Raw genomic sequence first — 18385 nt, 5'->3', positions numbered from 1 at the left:
GCTGCATATCTATGACAAGGCATTCAAGGCTTTCCTTACCTGGATGCCTGGCTGGTGACAAAATTCTCAGGAAGATGTGCTAGCCTCCTTGCAAACAGATTCTATTCCTGGTGTTTCTAAAAGTTCAAAAAGATCAAATTAATTGGTGTGTAGTTAGATTCTTTGGAGGAAGTTTTCCTTCCCTCAGATTGAGTAACTGCTCCCAGGTTACTTGTACACAAACTGCTATACACATGAGTTCAAAGGCAGAGATGTGATGGTTGGTCTGGGTCACATGGCAACAGTGATCTACATAGTTTCTCTTACTCATATTCATATATAACATCTATATCCAGTGAAGGCTTTGATCACAGTGGGACCAGCAGACTCCACAATTGACTAGAAAAGTATAGATTTTGATAGATATGAAATGGGATCTATACTGGTGGCTACAACCTTCCATTCTTCAAGGCGGCACACCATTGCGTCTCATCCCTCACCCAGTGATATTGGCAAATGATACTGCAACTAGAGAAGGGAGCCCATGCAGGCCCCTTTCAGACTCAAGTAACTTGGTCAATCCAAGGAAAACCATTTCAAATAAATCTCCTGGAACTGAGTTATCAGATACTCTTAACTTTTACTCAATTGCTCAAGGGGAAGAGTATCCTCTTTCAGACAACCAAGTTGCCATATTCTGCATAAACAAGCAAGGAAGCAGAGGTTCATGTACTCTTGCCTAGAAATGTTAGTTACTGGAATTCGAATTGAAACAAACCACAATGCAAGCTAGTTACCTTCCATGGGTTTCCAACATGTTAGTCCTTCAAGCACTCAAATGGTCTCTGAGGTAATCAACAGCTAACAAGTCATTCAGTCTATGATGTCTTCCAGCGATTGATCTGTTTGCAGAAAAACAAAAAAAACTCAAACTTGGAAAGTTTTGCTTTGTTCTTCCCAGCAAACTCAGAATAGCACAGAATGCTTTCCTGCTTAACTGGAATAAATATTTCACATATGCTTTTCTGGTGCAAAACTTCTTTTCAAAGACCAGGGCCAACTGATTTTCATAGCTACAGCATGATAGTGCAGCTATCTAGCAATCCTCCAATCCATCTGGGATCAGAACCTTCTTTAATAACCCAAGGGGGGGGGGGAGAGACATCTTTCATCCAAACCTTCCATTCCTCAGTCTGATGGCTTGGATGTTGAGTGCTCAATTACCAGACTGTCCTTACCAAGGGAAGTGGAGAACATCCTAGTATCCACAAGAAAGCCATCAATGAAGAGAGCCTACCTGGTGTCAGCAAAAGTTCCTTGTACCCATTCTCATTTATTTTTTTTTTATTTATTTATTTATTTATTAACTTTTATTTACCGACATTCGTGCAGCACATCATGCCGGTTTACAAAGAACTCAGATGGGCGATACAATAAAACATTAAAACAAAACGATGTCTAAAGAATAAAATAAAGTAAAACCATAACAATGTAATCTTGGAACAACATACTATTTCTTACAAAAGTACACATTAACCGATCCTGATCAAAAAATAAATTAAATTAAGCCGTAGGGCGAATGTTGTTTCTTCTAGGGTATCCATGGGAGGGGCGGGGGGAAACTTAGGATGGGGAGGGGGAAATTCGAACAGATGGGGCTGGGGAGAAATTAAGTTTGGTTTGTGTCGGGATAGGCCTGTCGGAATAGCCATGTTTTGACTCCTTTCTTGAAAATTTGCAGGGATGTCTCTTGGCGTAGGAGGGTGGGGAGGGAGTTCCAGAGGGTGGGGGCAGCGATGGAGAAGGCTCTCTCTCTGGTGTGAGTAGAATGTGCTGCCTTTAGGGATGGGGTGTGTAGAGTACCTGCATGGGTTGTTCTTGTGGGTCGGTCAGATGACCGGTAACGAGGCATTTCGTCGAGCCAGGTGTGATTGTGTTTGTGTAGGGAATTGTGAAGGATGGTGAGGGTTTTGTATTGAGAGCGGAAGGAGATGGGTAACCAATGTAGGTCTTTTAGTATGGGGGTGATGTGTTCCCTTTTTTGTGTGCCTGTTATGATTCTAGCCATGGAGTTTTGCAGAATTTGGAGGGGTTTGATGGTGGTGGCGGGGAGTCCTAGCAATAGGGAATTGCAATAGTCTAGTTTTGTGAGCATTGTGGTCTGTACGACTGTGCGGAAATCGTGGGTGTGGAGGAGGGGCTTGAGTTTTTTTAAGATGTTAAGTTTATAGAAACCCCCCTTTAGTAGGTTTTTGATGTGGGGTTTGAAACTTAGGTGTTGGTCTATGTAGACGCCCAGATCTCTTACAACCTGGGTCTGAGGGGTGGCTGTGGTTGTATTTTGGGGAGTGTTCTGTCGCATGGGGAGAGTGAAACGTTCAGGCTGCTTAGAAATGACGAGTAATTCTGTTTTTGACGAGTTTAGAGCTAGATGGAGTTTGGATAGTGAGGCGCTTATGGTGGCGAGGCAGGATTCCCAGCGTTGCAGAGGTTCTTTTATGGATCCCTGAAACGGGATGTGAACTGTTACATGACTATTTGCTATCTTTCTGCTTCAGGACTCAGCACATTGTCAGAGTATATCTGAATGCCATACTTAAATTGATAGGTTTACTATCTCAACTAATCAGTTTGTGTTCAAAACTTGAGAGAGGTTTGTAGAAATTAAATCACCAGCACAAAACGTCCTGTTCCAAGGGATCTCAATGTGGTTTTGACACAACTCATAAAACCACCATTTTGCCTATTGGCGTTGACTTCTCTCACGTTTCTGACATGGAAAGTAGTATTCCTGATAGCAATAACATCAGCCAGAAGGGTCAGTGAACTTCAAGTTCTAGGTCATTACTCGCCCTATTTTCAGTTCTTTCACAATAGGGTAGTGCTCCGCACCCACCCAAAATTTCTACAAAAAGTAGCATCTTTCCATATTAATCAAGATATGCTTGCTTTTTTTTTTTCCAAGACCATGGAAGTGAAAAAGCCTTCCACACCTTAAACTGTAAAAAGGCCTTGGCTTATTTCAACAGGTCTGCCACATCATTGGGGCTTTGCAACTTTGTCCTTCGATCCTAACTGATATGGCATGGCATAATGGGCAAATGTACATTGTCCAGTTGGCTGGCAGTCTCTGTAAGATATTTGTGCCTTAGCAGTCATTCAGATCACGGACTGTTTTCGAGGCTCAAGTGAGAGCCATGGCTGTATCAGTAGCTTCTCTGAGCTGTACCTATTGAAGATATCTGAACAGCTGTAATATGGTTGTCAGTACACATCAGTTTGGACACTCTTTCAAACAGTCCACTCTGTAAAGTGGGGTCCAGGTTGTCCCCCCCCCCCCCCCCCCCCCAGTGAACTCTCCACTGCAACCCTCAGCTTGGGATTCCCCACATGTCATGGCTAATTCAGCCCTGCTTATTAGCGGGGAAAAAAGTTTGCTTAAACGGTGTTTTCTGTAGATAGCTGGATGAATTAGCCATGCTAAAGCCACCTATCCTCCCTGAAGAGGCTACATAGCTAGATTTAGCTTTCAAATTGACTGGGGGGGGGGGCGGGCTTAAGAGGCAACACCTTAGCTGGAATTCCCACACATGCTCAGAAGAGTCAAAGGTCTACTAGCTTGGAGAAAGAGAGCTGTTCTGTGCCACTGGATGATATCGTCCACATGGTTAATCCTATCTACTGAAAACATTTATGGTAAGAGAACCTTTCTAGAAGCCTAGATAAGACTTTAGAAGATAAGTTGGAGTTCTTTATTTGCTATCCAATAACCCCTTCATTCATTCTCTGTAGTAATCTTAAAATAATTATAGTAGTTAGGAACTCTGCCATTGGAAGTTTTTAAGAACAGGCTGTGAGAAGTATAGAATATCCAATTTGGAGGCTGGAAATGGACTAGATCAATAGTATTCACGTTCATTCCTAAAGAACTGCAAATAAGTCATGTTTTCAGGATATCCCTAATGAATATGCATATGAGACTTGCATGCACACTGCATAAATTGTATGCAAATCTACTTCATGCATATTCTTTAGGAATATTCTGAATATCTGACCAGCTTATGGCCTTCAAGGCCTGTAAGTGATTATCACTGGATTAGTTGATCTTCTGAGCTTCCTTTCAATCTCTTCTGGTTTTGTGATTTGAGTGAAACCAGACTGTAAAAGTAGAAGTGTACATTTTATGTATGTATTTGTGATAAACCCTGGACAAATTTTGTATATGGAAGGTGTGGAATAAAAGTATTTTAAATACATATTACACTTGTTTGAAACTTTTTGAAACTTTCAGTTCTTTTCTATTGTATAGTCAAACATTTTAATATGACATTGCTATAATTTGAATTTCAGTTAAGTGTATGCATTTGTTACAAACTGATTTACTACTTAAAATCTATTTTTTTTTCTCAACTGTTTTATCAACATTGAACTATGTGAGCCTGGTTAGACAAAAATGGATTTATAGATTGTTTAGTAAAATTTTTTTATTTCTAGTTTTAAATGTAATGTATATGATATTAAAAAAAAAAAAAAAAAAGTTTTGCATGGTAAGATGGTAAACTGGATCCAAAATTCTTAATTTCTTAATTGCAGAAGGCTTTGCGACCTGACATGGGCTATAATACGTTAGCCAATTTCCAAATTGAGAAGAAAATTGGTCGTGGACAGTTTAGTGAAGTATATAGAGCAACTTGCCTGCTGGACCGGGTGCCGGTTGCACTAAAAAAGGTGCAGGTAAGAGTGTTAAAAACCCCCGAAAAAAAACAAACCAAAAATAAAACTTGCATTGACTATATTCTAAAGTTGACCTTGTTTTCTCTATTGAAATTACCGTATTTTTCACTCCATAAGACGCACCTAGGATTCAGAGGGGTAAAATTAAAAAAAAAAAAAAAAAATTGTGCTAAACCGGCTCTGCGTCTGGGCGTCTTATGGAGCAAATTAGGGGAGTGCATAGCTTTTTTTTTTCCTCCCCATTTTGTTTTCGGGTCTGGGGAGGGCCATTTCGGTCCACTCCCCAGATCAGAAAACATTTCTTTCTCTGGGATCCCCTCCCCCCCCCAAAAAAAAAAACCCCCATCCCAACCCTTTAAATTAACAACCCCCCACCCTCCTGACTCCCCCAAGACCTGCCGACTTAATTTACCGCAACCCCCCCTCCTGACCCCCCCATACCTGCCGACTTAATTTACCGCAACCCCCCACCCTCCTGACCCCCCCCAAGATCTGCCAAACGTCCCTGGTGGTCCAGCGGGGGTCCAGGAGCGGTCCGGGAACGATCTCCAGGGCGTGGGCCGTCGGCTGCCAGTAATCAAAATGGCGCCGACGGCCCTTTGCCCTCACTATGTCACTGGGACCGATTGGTCGGTCCCAGTGACATAGTGTGGGCAAAGGGCCCTCACTATGCCGACTTAATTTACCGCAAGATTGTGATAAATTGCAGGAAGACCTTGTGAGACTGAAAAATTGGGCATCCAAATGGCAGATGAAATTTAATGTGGATAAGTGCAAGGTGATGCATATAGGAAAAATAACCCATGCTATAATTACACTGTTGGGTTCCATATTAGGTGCTACAACCCAAGAAAGAGATCTAGGTGTCATAGTGGATAACACATTGAAATCGGTTCAGTGTGCTGCGGCAGTCAAAAAAGCAAACAGAATGTTGGGAATTATTAGAAAGGGAATGGTGAATAAAACGGAAAATGTCATAATGCCTCTGTATCGCTCCATGGTGAGACCGCACCTTGAATACTGTGTACAATTCTGGTCGCCACATCTCAAAAAATATAATTGCGATGGAGAAGATACAGAGAAGGGCTACCAAAATGATAAGGGGAATGGAACAACTCCCCTATGAGGAAAGACTAAAGTGGTTAGGACTTTTCAGCTTGGAGAAGAGACAGCTGAGGGGGGATATGATAGAGGTGTTTAAAATCATGAGAGGTCTAGAATGGGTAGATGTGAATCGGTTATTTACTCTTTCGGATAGTAGAAAGACTAGGGGGCACTCCATGAAGTTAGCATGGGGCACATTTAAAACTAATCGGAGAAAGTTCTTTTTTACTCAACGCACAATTAAACTCTGGAATTTGTTGCCAGAGGATGTGGTTAGTGCAGTTAGTATAGCTGTGTTTAAAAAAGGATTGGATAAGTTCTTGGAGGAGAAGTCCATTACCTGCTATTAAGTTCACCTAGAGAATAGCCACTGCCATTAGCAATGGTAACAAGGAATAGACTTAGTTTTTGGGTACTTGCCAGGTTCTTGTGGCCTGGATTGGCCACTGTTGGAAGCAGGATGCTGGGCTTGATGGACCCTTGGTCTGACCCAGTATGGCATTTTCTTATGTTCTTATGGTTTACAGTAGAACCAGGGGGAAACCATTTAACTAGAAGAAAGAAAGTTACAATAAACAGGGAGTAACATTCAGGGCCGTTAAGAGAGAGAGAATTAGTTTAACGTAACTCAACTAGAGAGGTAATGTAAAATAGAAAACAATTGATTAACATAGGGTGCTGATTTAGCAGGAAATATAAATAAGCAGTTCAGGCATAACAGTTCCTTTGGATAAGGGGCAGAGGAGGCAACCGAAAGGGGCGAGGGAGGGCAGGGGGGAAGTGGTTAAAGGTCCAGGTGAGGAGGAAGGTAATGAGGTGTGAGTCAAAATCACTTAAAATCTTTCACTTTCTGCTGCTGCCTTAGCAGCCTGTCAAACAGAGAGCTTTTAAATTAAAAATTGAAGTAGTAGATGTCAGAGCATGGAGAAATCCAAGACCAAGAAGCCTGTGGTAAGCAACTTTAAGGCCTGTATCTGTGGGCGCTGGATGTCCATCATGGATGCACATTCCTATCTGCTATCAGAGTGGACTGTGACTCCTCCAACTGCTACAACAGTGGTTTGTTCCCTATGGTGCAGCAGAATTGAACATGAAAGATAGAGGCTCTAAGAAATGTGCCATCAGGTAAACCTCAGGCTTTGGTGCGATTCTATTCTATTCTCAAATGTCCCCCAAGAAGTCAGGGGAATTAAGGCTTATACTGGATTTATGAGATTGAATAAATTGCAGGTTCAGGAGAGGTTCAAGATGAACACCTTCCAGCCAGTCTTTTAAATTCAACTGAGGGATTGGATATATGCTCTGAATCTGAAAGCAGTTTAGGAACAGATTGTCATTCATTCTGCCAATTGGAAGCTCTTCAGGTTCCTGGTGAAATGTGTGCATTACCAATACAAGGTGTCCCTTTTGACCTCTGAGGATGTTCACAAAATGTCTCACAGTTGTGCCTGCACAGCTTTGTCAGCAGGGAATCTATGAATTCTATTTCTGGAAAATTGGTTTGTGATTGGTCCATCTCAGGCACGAGTTCTGGAGTCACTCGCTAAGCCCATTCGGCTTCTCCAGTTCCTGGTCAACTTTGTCAAGCTAAATCTGGTTCTGATTCAGAATTGAGTTCATAGAGGCTTGGATAGACTTGCTTCAGGAGAAGATTTGTTGAAGAGTCTTGAAAGGGCATTAATTCAGCAGGACCAAATGTCAGCAAGATCATTCCTGGTCATTCTCTGCTACATGGAGGCTGTGGTATAATAGGTGACTTCACTCTCCTGTTCATGTGGGATCTTCAGTGGGGTCTCCAAAACCAGTGGTATCAGCTTTGTCAACTATTATCCTGCCAAATATCTGTGACCTCCAGGATGAGGACATCACTTCTGAAGGAGAGAGCCAGAAATTCTACAGGTGGGTCTCACTATGTGCCCTACTGCATCAAGTGACTTTCTTACTATACCTCTTTAAAGGGTTGGGGAACGCACTGTTGTGACATTGCCCCAAGAATTGTAGTGAGTAATCTGCAAATCAACCACCTGGAGCTGTGAGCCATTTACTTATTTGTGATGGCTTTCTCACCTCTGGGGAAACCAGATGATCAAACAAGTGGCCATGTTCTAAGTAAACAGGGAGCTACGGACTATTGCACCTCCTTTTTGCTTGGAGGCCATCTGAATCTGGTCATGGGCACTGCATTACAATGCCTATCTCCAGGCAATCTACTTTCCAGGAATCCAGAATGTTAATAGACTCCCTCAGCAGACTATTGCTGTCGCACAAGTCCTTGAACCAAAAAAGAGCAGACAATTTTTTCAGTTGTTGGGGAAAGTCTATTATTGACTTGTTCACCTTAGAAGGCAATAAGATGGTTGACGTTCTGTTTCATACATCTGAGCAGCTACATATCAGCACCCATGTTTTTTGGCTTAGTTGGGATGTGGGTCTTCTCTCTATGTAAATAACAATTCCTCTAATCACCAAGACTATCTAGAAGGTCTTCTGGGACAAGGCAAGGATAATCCGTGTTGCACCAGCCTGCCTCAACAATTGTATCTATATTTGATGAAAAAATTGCACCCAAATCTTGACCACACCATCAAAAACTTTTTTTTTTGTTTTTTTGTTTAGGAGGAAAAGACTTCAGATGCTATGTCTGAGATCTCAAGACTTAGTGACTGGGCAAAATCATGAGTCAGAAAAACCTTTTTTATTTTTAAATTCTTACACTTTTTTTTAACAGATCTTTACAAGAAAATCTTGTTACAGATAGAAAAGAAGATAACCATTACTTATCCAATAACATCATTCTATATTCTTAACACAAATCCTTTCACACTTCTTTTCTTTTTTGTAGCCCACAATACTAAAATGCTGATCTCACAAATAGTATACAGGAAACCAAGCCAATACTTATAGTAGTATAAAATGTTACTATGTTATAGCAATAATTGCAATGGGGTTTTTTGTGTATTTTTTACATCTTGGAATTCCTATTTCATGTAGAATATATATAATCAGACCTAAATTTATTTCAAGGGTATTTTATCACTTAAGAAAAAAGATAATTGAGATGGGTAATAAAAAATATACGATACACCTTTATATTTTATGCAGCATTTGCAGGGATATTTTAATAAAAATATTCCCCCAATCTGGACAACCTTTTGGTCTTAACAAAAATTGTTGCCTCCTTTTTTGTTTGTTTTTGACACATCGGGATATATTCTCACTCTTTTTTTTAATTTTAAAGAATTCATCTAGATGATATTTGAAGAATAGTATTAATATCCAATCTCTGTCTCGCTCTAAGACAAACGACACAATCAAAGTTGCTGCCTGAACCAATTCAGTATCAGATGTCTCCAAAATACGTGATAAATCCATATTTAAAGATAAAATATCCATTATTTGTCTACCTTCCTGATCAGAATTCCAAATTCTCCTGCTTTTTATACGGCATTAGATAATAGGCTTTTGCAATTGGAGGTACCATTTCTTCTGAAATTTTTAATACTTCAACAAAATACTTTTTTAATATATCTTTTGGTATCATATGAGGCAATTTTGGAAAATTAATCTCAAATTCTTCCTTCTATAAACATTTTCTAAATTTTCAACTTTCATTTGTAAAACCTTTCTATTAATGAATCCTGAAGAGGTTTCCATTTACAAATGTCCAGTTTAACTTTTTCCATTTCTTTTGTTATATTTTTACATTTTTCCAAATTGATCAGTCTTTCTTGTATTTTTTTTAACTTTGATCACAATAGGGTTTATTTGTGTAGACATAGACGGTCCAGTAATCGCTTCCCATATTGTTTCCAATGTAATCCATTCAGGTCTTACCAGAACTGGAGGGTTAAATTCTTCTAGTAAACAGTCACCTGCATTACTACTTTCTCCCTGTAATGCCTGATTTTCTACTTCTACAAATAGGGCTGCCTTATTCGGCTGTCCTTCTCCGGATTCTTCGGGACTTACTGACCCTGTTCCCAGAGCTGCAAATGCGCCTTCCACTTGTGCAGCTTTAGACAGAACTTCTCTGATTCGGGAGAGTGCCGGATTGGTCGGTGGTTCCCTATAAATCGGGGACAATGATGTTGAGTGGTCTGGTGGGGTGAACGCTTGAAAACCTCCGTCCACTTCTCCCACTAGCGACCCATCAGATTTATACCCCCATTGCACATGGGCATCCATAGGCCCTAAAACAGATTGGAGGGTTAGCAGGGTCTAATCACTCCTTAGCTCTGTTTCCTGGCGGTATGAGGCATTATTTAAAAAAAAAAAAAAAAAAAAAAAAAGCAAAAAAAAGCAAACCACCATGGAGCCCAGATTTGCTACTCAGTACGTATTTAGGTCAGCATCATGTCCTTTAAGGGCTTTGGAGGAGAGAAGAGATTAATAATCAAGAAGAAATATATTTAGATAGACAGTACCTTAGCTTGATAGTAGTTTGACAGAGTTTGAACAAAGCTGCGTGCCCTGCCGGCGGCGGCGGCACGTGCCGCAAAGGGGCGGATTTAAAGGGCTCTCTTCAGTCACAGGAAATTAGTGTCACTCACGCCAGCTGATCGCCGTCGGGGCCGATGAGCCCTGCACCCCCGGAAGTCCACTGGAGCTCCTCTCTCCTTCAATCCTTCTCTCTGTCCCCAGAAAAAAAACCCTTTTATAAAATATTTTTCTGTGATGAATCCCCTACACAGTTTTAATTGTGATTTTTAATTTAATTTTATCAAAAGAATTTCTAAAAATGAGCTTTATAACCCCAGAAGCATTTGTAATAGGCCAAACAGCAGTCTCTGGTGATAAAGCAGGAAAAATGCTTGCAAATCTGATCAAAGGGAAATCCAATTCAGCCTATGTCATGGGTTTAAAAAATAGTTCCAATAAGGTGGAAATGTTGACTGAGATCAGTGAGCTCTTTAGGAAGTATGAAATATTATACTCGGCTGAAATGGAGAATGTCACAGAAATATTTGGCAAGAGTTTAATTAACTGTACAACTGGGATTATTAAATGCTCCCTTGCAAACTTCTAAAATTACATGCAATACTTTCAACTGAATTAACCACTGTGATCTAGTTTGACGAGATTGTCCAGCCACTGAAATAATAGAAGTCTTAAATTAAGCATGAGTTTGTCTTGTATTTTGATTTAAGCATTTATAGGCTGCCTATGACCATAGCTTTAGGTGGCGCACATAATAAAATGTGCACAAACAATAAAAATGTAACAAATAACAAAACTTACTCTGAAGCCCAGACTAGTACTCCTGCTACTGCCCATCTACTGGTTAAATATTATCAATAAGCAATTTGAAACAAACAAGGTTTCAGCAGTTTTTTGAATGTTTTTGTACAAGTAGTCAAACGTACCGCTTCCGTTAGCAAGTTCCACAAGATTAGATCTGGCACTGAAAAGGCAATCTCCAGGGTTTCAGTTAAAAGAGCACAGCAGACTGAAGGGATGTTCAGTAGCCTTCTGTACAGTGACCTCAGAGCTCTTGTGGGATTGTAAATTTTAGTGCAGCTAAAAAGTTAGTTTCGTTTTTTTTTTTTTTTTTAATTTTTCCTACTCTAGTTTGTGGGTTTTAATTTTTAGTGTAAACTAATTGAAAGTTAGCATGCATTAATGGAAACTAAACAAACACACATTCCTATTAAATTTGTAAATTGGAGTTTATTCATGTTAGAGTACCAAGCATTTTATGTACAAGGGCAACTTTATAATGAAATTGCCATCTAACTAGAAATCGGTGCAACATTTTTAGGACGAGTACTTTGGGTTCTCCTATCAAACCCTGATATTAAATGCACAACTGAATTCTGGTGCATCTTGAAAAACCTGCAACACAGATGCTTGTAAAACAAATAAAGAGCAAATTAAAATCAACCAGGTAAAACTAGCATCTGTAACATAGATTGAAATTCAAAATGGCCTAGTAATATTTTCAGAGGCCTCAACAAACAATTTAAAATAACCAGATTTAATCGCTGTCTTGATTTTATTTTGCATCCAAAGATCCTTATCAAGTATCACTCTTAAGCTTTTAGAATGTGTGACTATAGGAATCTCTGAAAACAGGATGCTACTTTGGTGTTATTTGATCGTTGCAAAACCATCACTTTGGTCTTTTCAAAATGTAAGGCAAATTTAGTATGACTCATCCATTTCTCTATCGCAAAAAGATATTTTTAAAAATAAAAGGAATAAGGGTTGGTTATTTGACTATTTTCATACCAACTTTACTATGCACCACCTCACGTTCTTATTGTATAACTTAAGTTTTTTAAATCTGATTTGCATGTCAGTGTTTTGAAAATTTAGGAAAGTAGGTTCAAAGTCATAACACTGCTTTTTTTCATTTTGTGTACAGATCTTTGATCTAATGGATGCCAAAGCCCGGGCGGATTGCATCAAGGAAATAGATCTTCTCAAGGTAATGCTGTTAAACTATAAAGAAGATTCACAGGCCAACTTGGGGCATATTTAGATTTGCTCCTTTGAGATTTACTCCTGTGCATAATATTTTTGTATGTGCTGAATTATGCAAAAGAAAACCACTATGTACCTTCTGATCCAAATAGAAGATTAGAATTTATCAGGTTAGTATGGGTGTGCTAACCTAAATCTTCCTATACAGTTATCACATGGTCTCTGTCCTCTCTTCCATAATACATTTAAACAATAGGATTTGTTTAAGTCACTTGATTGGTAGTAAGTTTCCTGGGGTGAGAGTGGGAGGTACAGTAGGAAATGAATGTGGATAAAGGTGAACCTGTAGATGTAGTGTGCTTGGATTTTCAGAAGGCATTTGACAGTTTCTCATGAGAGGCTTCTGGAAAAATAAAATGTCATGGGATAGGTGGTGATGTCCTTTTGTGGAATACAAACTGGCTAAAAGACAGGAAACAGAGTAGGATTAAATGGACAATTTTCTCAGTGGAAGGGTGTGGGCAGTGGAGTGCCTCAGGGATCTGTATTGGGACCCTTACTTTTCAATATATTTATAAATGATCTGGAAAGAAATACAAGTGAGGTAATCAAATTTGCAGATGATACAAAATTATTCAGAGTAGTTAAATCACAAGCAGATTGTGATAAATTGCAGGAAGACCTTGTGAGGCTGGAAAACTGGGGATCAAAATGGCAGATGAAATTTAATGTGGACAAGTGCAAGGTGATGCATATAGGGAAAAATAACCCATGCTATAGTTACACAATGTTAGGTTCCATATTAGGTGCTACTACCCAAGAAAGAGATCTAGGCGTCATAGTGGATAACACATTGAAATCGTCTTTCAGTGTGCTGTGGACCTGGACCCTGCTCACCACAGATGCCAGTCTACACGGGTGGGGAGCACACTGCGAAGAGCTAACCGCCCAAGGGCGGTGGAACGAAGAAGAGGCGGGGTGGAACATCAACCGCCTAGAAGTACGGGCGGTCAGATCAGCCTGCTTGCAGTTCACCCACAGACTTCAAGACAAAGCAGTTAGAGTGATGTCGGACAACGCCACGATGGTGGCCTACATCAACCGGCAGGGCGGAACCAGAAGCCAACAGGTGTCCTTAGAAATAGACCCTCTGATGGCTTGGGCGGAAGCAAATCTCCAGGACATCTCCGCCGTCCACATCACCGGGAAGGACAACACCACGGCAGACTTCCTCAGCAGGGAAAGTCTAAACCCAGGAGAATGGAAGCTGTCACCCACTGCCTTCAAGATGATAGTGAATCTGTGGGGGACTCCAGACATGGACCTTCTAGCAAGCAGATCCAACGCTCAAGTACCCAGATACTTCAGCCGCAGGCGGGATCCACAGTCCCAGGGGATCGATGCCCTGGTACAGGCCTGGCCACCGGGGACCCTGCTATACGCCTTCCCTCCATGCCCCTTGCTGGGCGCAATCATTCAGATTCAGCGGCACAGGGGGTAGTTCTTCTGGTGGCCCCGGACTGGCCAAGAAGACCCTGGTACACAGACATGAGAAGACTACTAGCAGGGAATCCACTACCCCTGCCTCCACACAGAGACCTGCTACAACAAGGTCCTATTCTCCACGAGGATCCAGCTCAATTCTCTCTTACGGTCTGGCCATTGAGAGGGCCCACCTGAGAAAGAGGGGATACTCGGGGGCAGTAATAGATACTGTCCGAGCACGCAAGTTCTCCACATCTCTAACATACATATGGATCTGGAGAGTCTTTAAGGCCTGGTGCGAAGACCACAACGTCAAACCACGCTCCTCTAAAGTTCCCGTGATTCTGGAATTCCTACAGAATGGACTACAGAAGAGTCTGTCCCTCAACTCCATCAAGGTACAGGTGGCCGCATTGTCATGCTACGGCTCCAGGAGCGAGGATGACAGCATAGCCTCGCACCCAGATGTATCACGCTTCCTGAAAGGAGTCAAACACATTCCCCCACCACTAAAGTGGCCAGTGCCCCTGTGGAACCTCAACCTCGTCTTGGAGTTCCTAGCGGGATCCGCCTTCAGATCCCTCCGAGGCCTATCCCTCCCACCTTGAAGACTGTGTTCTTGTTGGCCGTGTGTTCGGCCCGCCGAATCTGAGCTACAGGCACTGTCCTGCCGTGAGCCGTTCCTCAGACTCACCCCAGGGACCATTCAGCTACGCACGGTTCCCTCCTGTCTCTCACTTCCACCTTAACCAAACCATCTCACTACCTACGATGGATGGTTTGAAGAAGTCGGAAGAAGCCCGTAGTCTACGCCATCTCGACATCGGCAGACTCCTATCCAGATACCTGGAAATGTCGGAACCAGTACGAAAGACGGACCACCTTTTCATCCTTCACAGCGGGAAGAGGCAAGGGGAAGCAGCCTCACTGGCAACCATTGCCCTCTGGATCAAGGAAGTCATCAAGGTGGCCTACGTAGAAGCGGGAAAACCACCACCTCTACAGGTCAAGGCCCATTCTACCAGAGCCCAGATGGTTTCCTGGGCAGAAACTAGAATGCTGTCACCTGCCGAGATCTGCAGGGCGGCAACATGGTCCTCCATCCATACCTTCTCCAGATTCTACTGTCTGGATGTTCAGGCTCGGGAGGACACAACATTTGCAAGGGCAATCCTAAGTGGGCCACGGGCAGCCTCCCACCCAGTTCGGGAGTAGCTTTTATACATCCCATTGGTCCTGAGTCCATCTGCTACACGCTAGTTAATGGAGAAATTACTTGCCTGATAATTTCGTTTTCCTTAGTGTAGACAGATGGACTCAGCATCCCACCCTCGGCTGCCGTTATACATGGTTTTTCAACGAATCAAGGGTAAGCCATGTTTTCATTTACCTAGGGCATCCACCCTGCCGGGTGTCGACGCTTTCCGGTTAAGTACACTGGCGGTCTCCAGCTATAGTCAACCAGTTCAAGTTAATCAAGTTTTTAACGTTCTAACACAGTTATTTAAGTTAACCATATTAAGTTAATCAGTCAGTCACACATATATCTACAATGCTTTTCAAGGAAGAATACTGAAGAACGGCACTTCCTGCAGGGGTATATGTACTAGGGGCTGACGTCAGATTGAAATCTGATCCGTCTCCAACTGCTAACAGGAGTACACTATACCCATTGGTCCTGACTCCATCTGTCTACACTAAGGAAAACGAAATTATCAGGTAAGTAATTTCTCCAATTTTTTTCAATAGTATTTTCTCCCATCGGGATCTCTCGGGGTTTTTCACCGGCTGGTGTGTACCTCTGTCTCAGTTTTACTCTGAGTGAAATATAAATTTCTCTCACGAATTCTCACATTTGGTCATCGGTGGCTGTCTACCCAAAATGGCTACGGGCTTCAAAAAATGCCCTATATGTAACCAGACAATGTCCATCACCGACCCACACCTCGAGTGTGTGGTGTGTCTCGGTGAAAATCACGACGTCAACACTTGCCCAAAATGGAGATGATGGTTAAAGGAAGGAAGGCTCATCAAGAGAAAATGGAACATTTGTTCCACCTCCAATTTCTCTCATCTCCCTCGACGTCATCTAAATCATCTCCGGCTGGAGCCACCAAACATATCCTGATCAAAAAACATTGGAAGGATCAGGGGGTCATCCGTCTCCAGTGTCGACGGCATCGATGAAATCAGTCGGACAGCACAAGACAAAGCATTGTCATAGACACCGACATCTATCGATGTCTGAATCATCTCTTTCCCCCAGAAGAATCGAGCGCAAAGCGGCCACGGAACCAGGAAACGCCAGTTTCCTCAACGCCTGGGCCTGTTCAAAAGGAAACATCGATATCTGAACCTCCACAGGGCTCTGTGGAGGATTTGCCACCACAGCTTCCGCCACCGCGTACAACTGCTCTGACGTAATCAGTTGTAACGCCGGAATTGTCTGATCTTATCAGGCAAGCGGTTATCCAGGCTCTTAAGGAGCAGTAAGCAACTCCGGCGATGATTCCGGTAAGCTTACAGATGCCGGTGACTATGCCAGTGCCAGGATCGAATTAGATACCCGCACAGAGGCGGATTACTGCATAGACATTGATTTATGCACAGATACCAACGGATTCATCGGTGCCGACATCTATACCAACTCCATTACCGTCTTCGACACCATTACTGGCACTTCCATCGATACCGGCATCGATACAGCTGCCGTCTGGGGATCCAGAAAGGCAAAATATGGCGTTTTTTCAAAGTCCCTTGAAAAGATATCAAGACGTTCTCTGCCCTTCCACCAAAACCATCAGGGGACACTTCTCCAAGAATACCCTCTGATGATCCGCAACCAGGGCCTTCATCAACCACGAAGATCTTCCCCCCTCTCTCCCTACAGAGATGATCCAGATGACACCTGGGAGGATCAACATACTGATACATCCTCTGAGGACTTCATGTTGGAGCCTTCACCTCCAGGCCAAAGAAAAAAGTCTCCACCTTCATTCAAGAGATGGCGGATACAATGCCCTTCAAGCTGGTTGCAGAAGAAGATACAAGGCAGCAAACTTTGGAGGTGCTTCAATTTGTTGACCCTTCAAAACAGGTATTGGCTATTCCAAAACATGAGATACTGCTGGATCTCCAACATCGTATCTGGGAGCACCCATGTTCTGTCTCTGCTGTTAATAAACGAGTAGATACAACATATCTGGTACAGGCTGCTCCTGGATATCAGAAATTGCAGCTTCCACACCAATCCGTGGTAGTGGAATATGCTCAAAAGAAATCAAAACATATTTGTCCACCCCAGGTAAAGATCAGATACCTCGACTCCCTGGGTAGGAAAGTCTTTCAAGGGGCTATTCTGAATACCAGAATTTCCTCTTATCAACTCTACATGACACAATATCAAAGGAATCTGTGGAAGCAGATGGAGTTCATCAAATCCTTGCCACAGTAATCCCAGGAAGCAGCACAGGCAATTACACATAAAGGCCTGGAGGCGGGGAAGGATGAACTAAGGGCGGCTTACGATAGCTTCCAGGACAGCGGCTGCTGGAATTAATGCTAGGCATTGGGCATGGCTTAAGGCCTCTGACCTTAGGCCTGTGGTCCAAGACAAACTTGTTGATTTGCCATGTGTTGGGGGACATCTATTCGGTTCAAAGGTCCAAGATGCTGTGGCACAGCTAAAGGAGCATTTAGAGACCTTACACCAATTGTCACAAGTTCCACAGGAGCCCTCTGTACAGCCATCTTGTCGTCCTGCCAGACGTGAACCCAGACGCCCATTCTACAGTCAACTGCATTACTACCCTCCAGCATCGAGGGGCAGATCCACTAGGCCGCAACAACGTTCCCAGGCCAGACAACCACGACCTGCTCGCCCTCAGCCTCTGCCACAGATGGGACCTGCGGCTAGATTTTGAAACACAGACCAGGGAACAAAACCATCTCCACAACCCTCGAGCAGATTTACTAGTAGGAGGCAGAATATCCTATTTTTACAACCATTGGGTAAAAATAACAGACCAATGGGTACTTTCCATCATAGCTTGAGGTTACAAAGTAAATTTCCTCTCGATTCCACCAGAATCTCCACTAAGGACACATCTGCAGAACGAATCTCACATAATTCATCTCCAAGCAGAATTATCCACCCTTCTGAGAGCCAGAGCTATACAACTGGTGCCTCGGACTCAGCAGGGCAGAGGATTCTACTCCTGTTATTTCCTCATTCCAAAGAAAACCGGAGGTCTATGTCCCATCCTAGACCTCAGAAATCTCAACAAATTTCTGAAGAAAGAAAAGTTCAGGATTGTTTCTCTTGGCACCTTGCTTCCACTTCTTCAAACAGGAGATTGGCTTTGTTCTCTGGACCTTCAAGACTCTTACGCTCACATTCCAATATTCCCATCCCACCACAAATACTTACACTTCATGGTCGGTCATCAACATTTCCAGTACAGAGTACTGCCATTAGGACTTGCCTCTGCTCCCAGAGTATTCACCAAATGTTTGGCGGTAATTGCAGGTCACTTGCACAAGGAAAGTGTCAATGTTTTTTCCTATCTACACGACTGGCTCATCAGAAGTCAATCTCAAGGAGCTCTCACTTCTGTCGAACAATTTCTCTACTTCACTCCATGGGTTTTCTCATCAACTA

The 18385-nt window shown here is 42.5% G+C and overlaps 1 protein-coding gene across 3 annotated transcripts in view; it reads left to right on the top strand.

The window, feature by feature from the left end:
• NEK7 (NIMA related kinase 7) overlaps nt 1-18385 on the top strand; it is a 227890-nt gene that overhangs the window by 67702 nt on the left and 141803 nt on the right. For 2 of the 3 annotated variants that reach the window (XM_029617703.1, XM_029617704.1), the window contains exons 3-4: nt 4573-4713; nt 12182-12244. In XM_029617703.1, the coding sequence (XP_029473563.1) occupies nt 4573-4713; nt 12182-12244 (204 nt within the window). The remainder of the gene's footprint in view (nt 1-4572; nt 4714-12181; nt 12245-18385) is intronic. The other variant, XM_029617705.1, reaches the window with a different exon arrangement.

Source organism: Rhinatrema bivittatum, chromosome 10 (assembly GCF_901001135.1).
Source record: "Rhinatrema bivittatum chromosome 10, aRhiBiv1.1, whole genome shotgun sequence".
Taxonomy (NCBI): Eukaryota; Metazoa; Chordata; class Amphibia; order Gymnophiona; family Rhinatrematidae; genus Rhinatrema; species Rhinatrema bivittatum.
The sequence above is the reverse complement of the archived record's forward strand: the minus strand, read 5'-3'. Positions and strand labels throughout refer to the sequence as shown.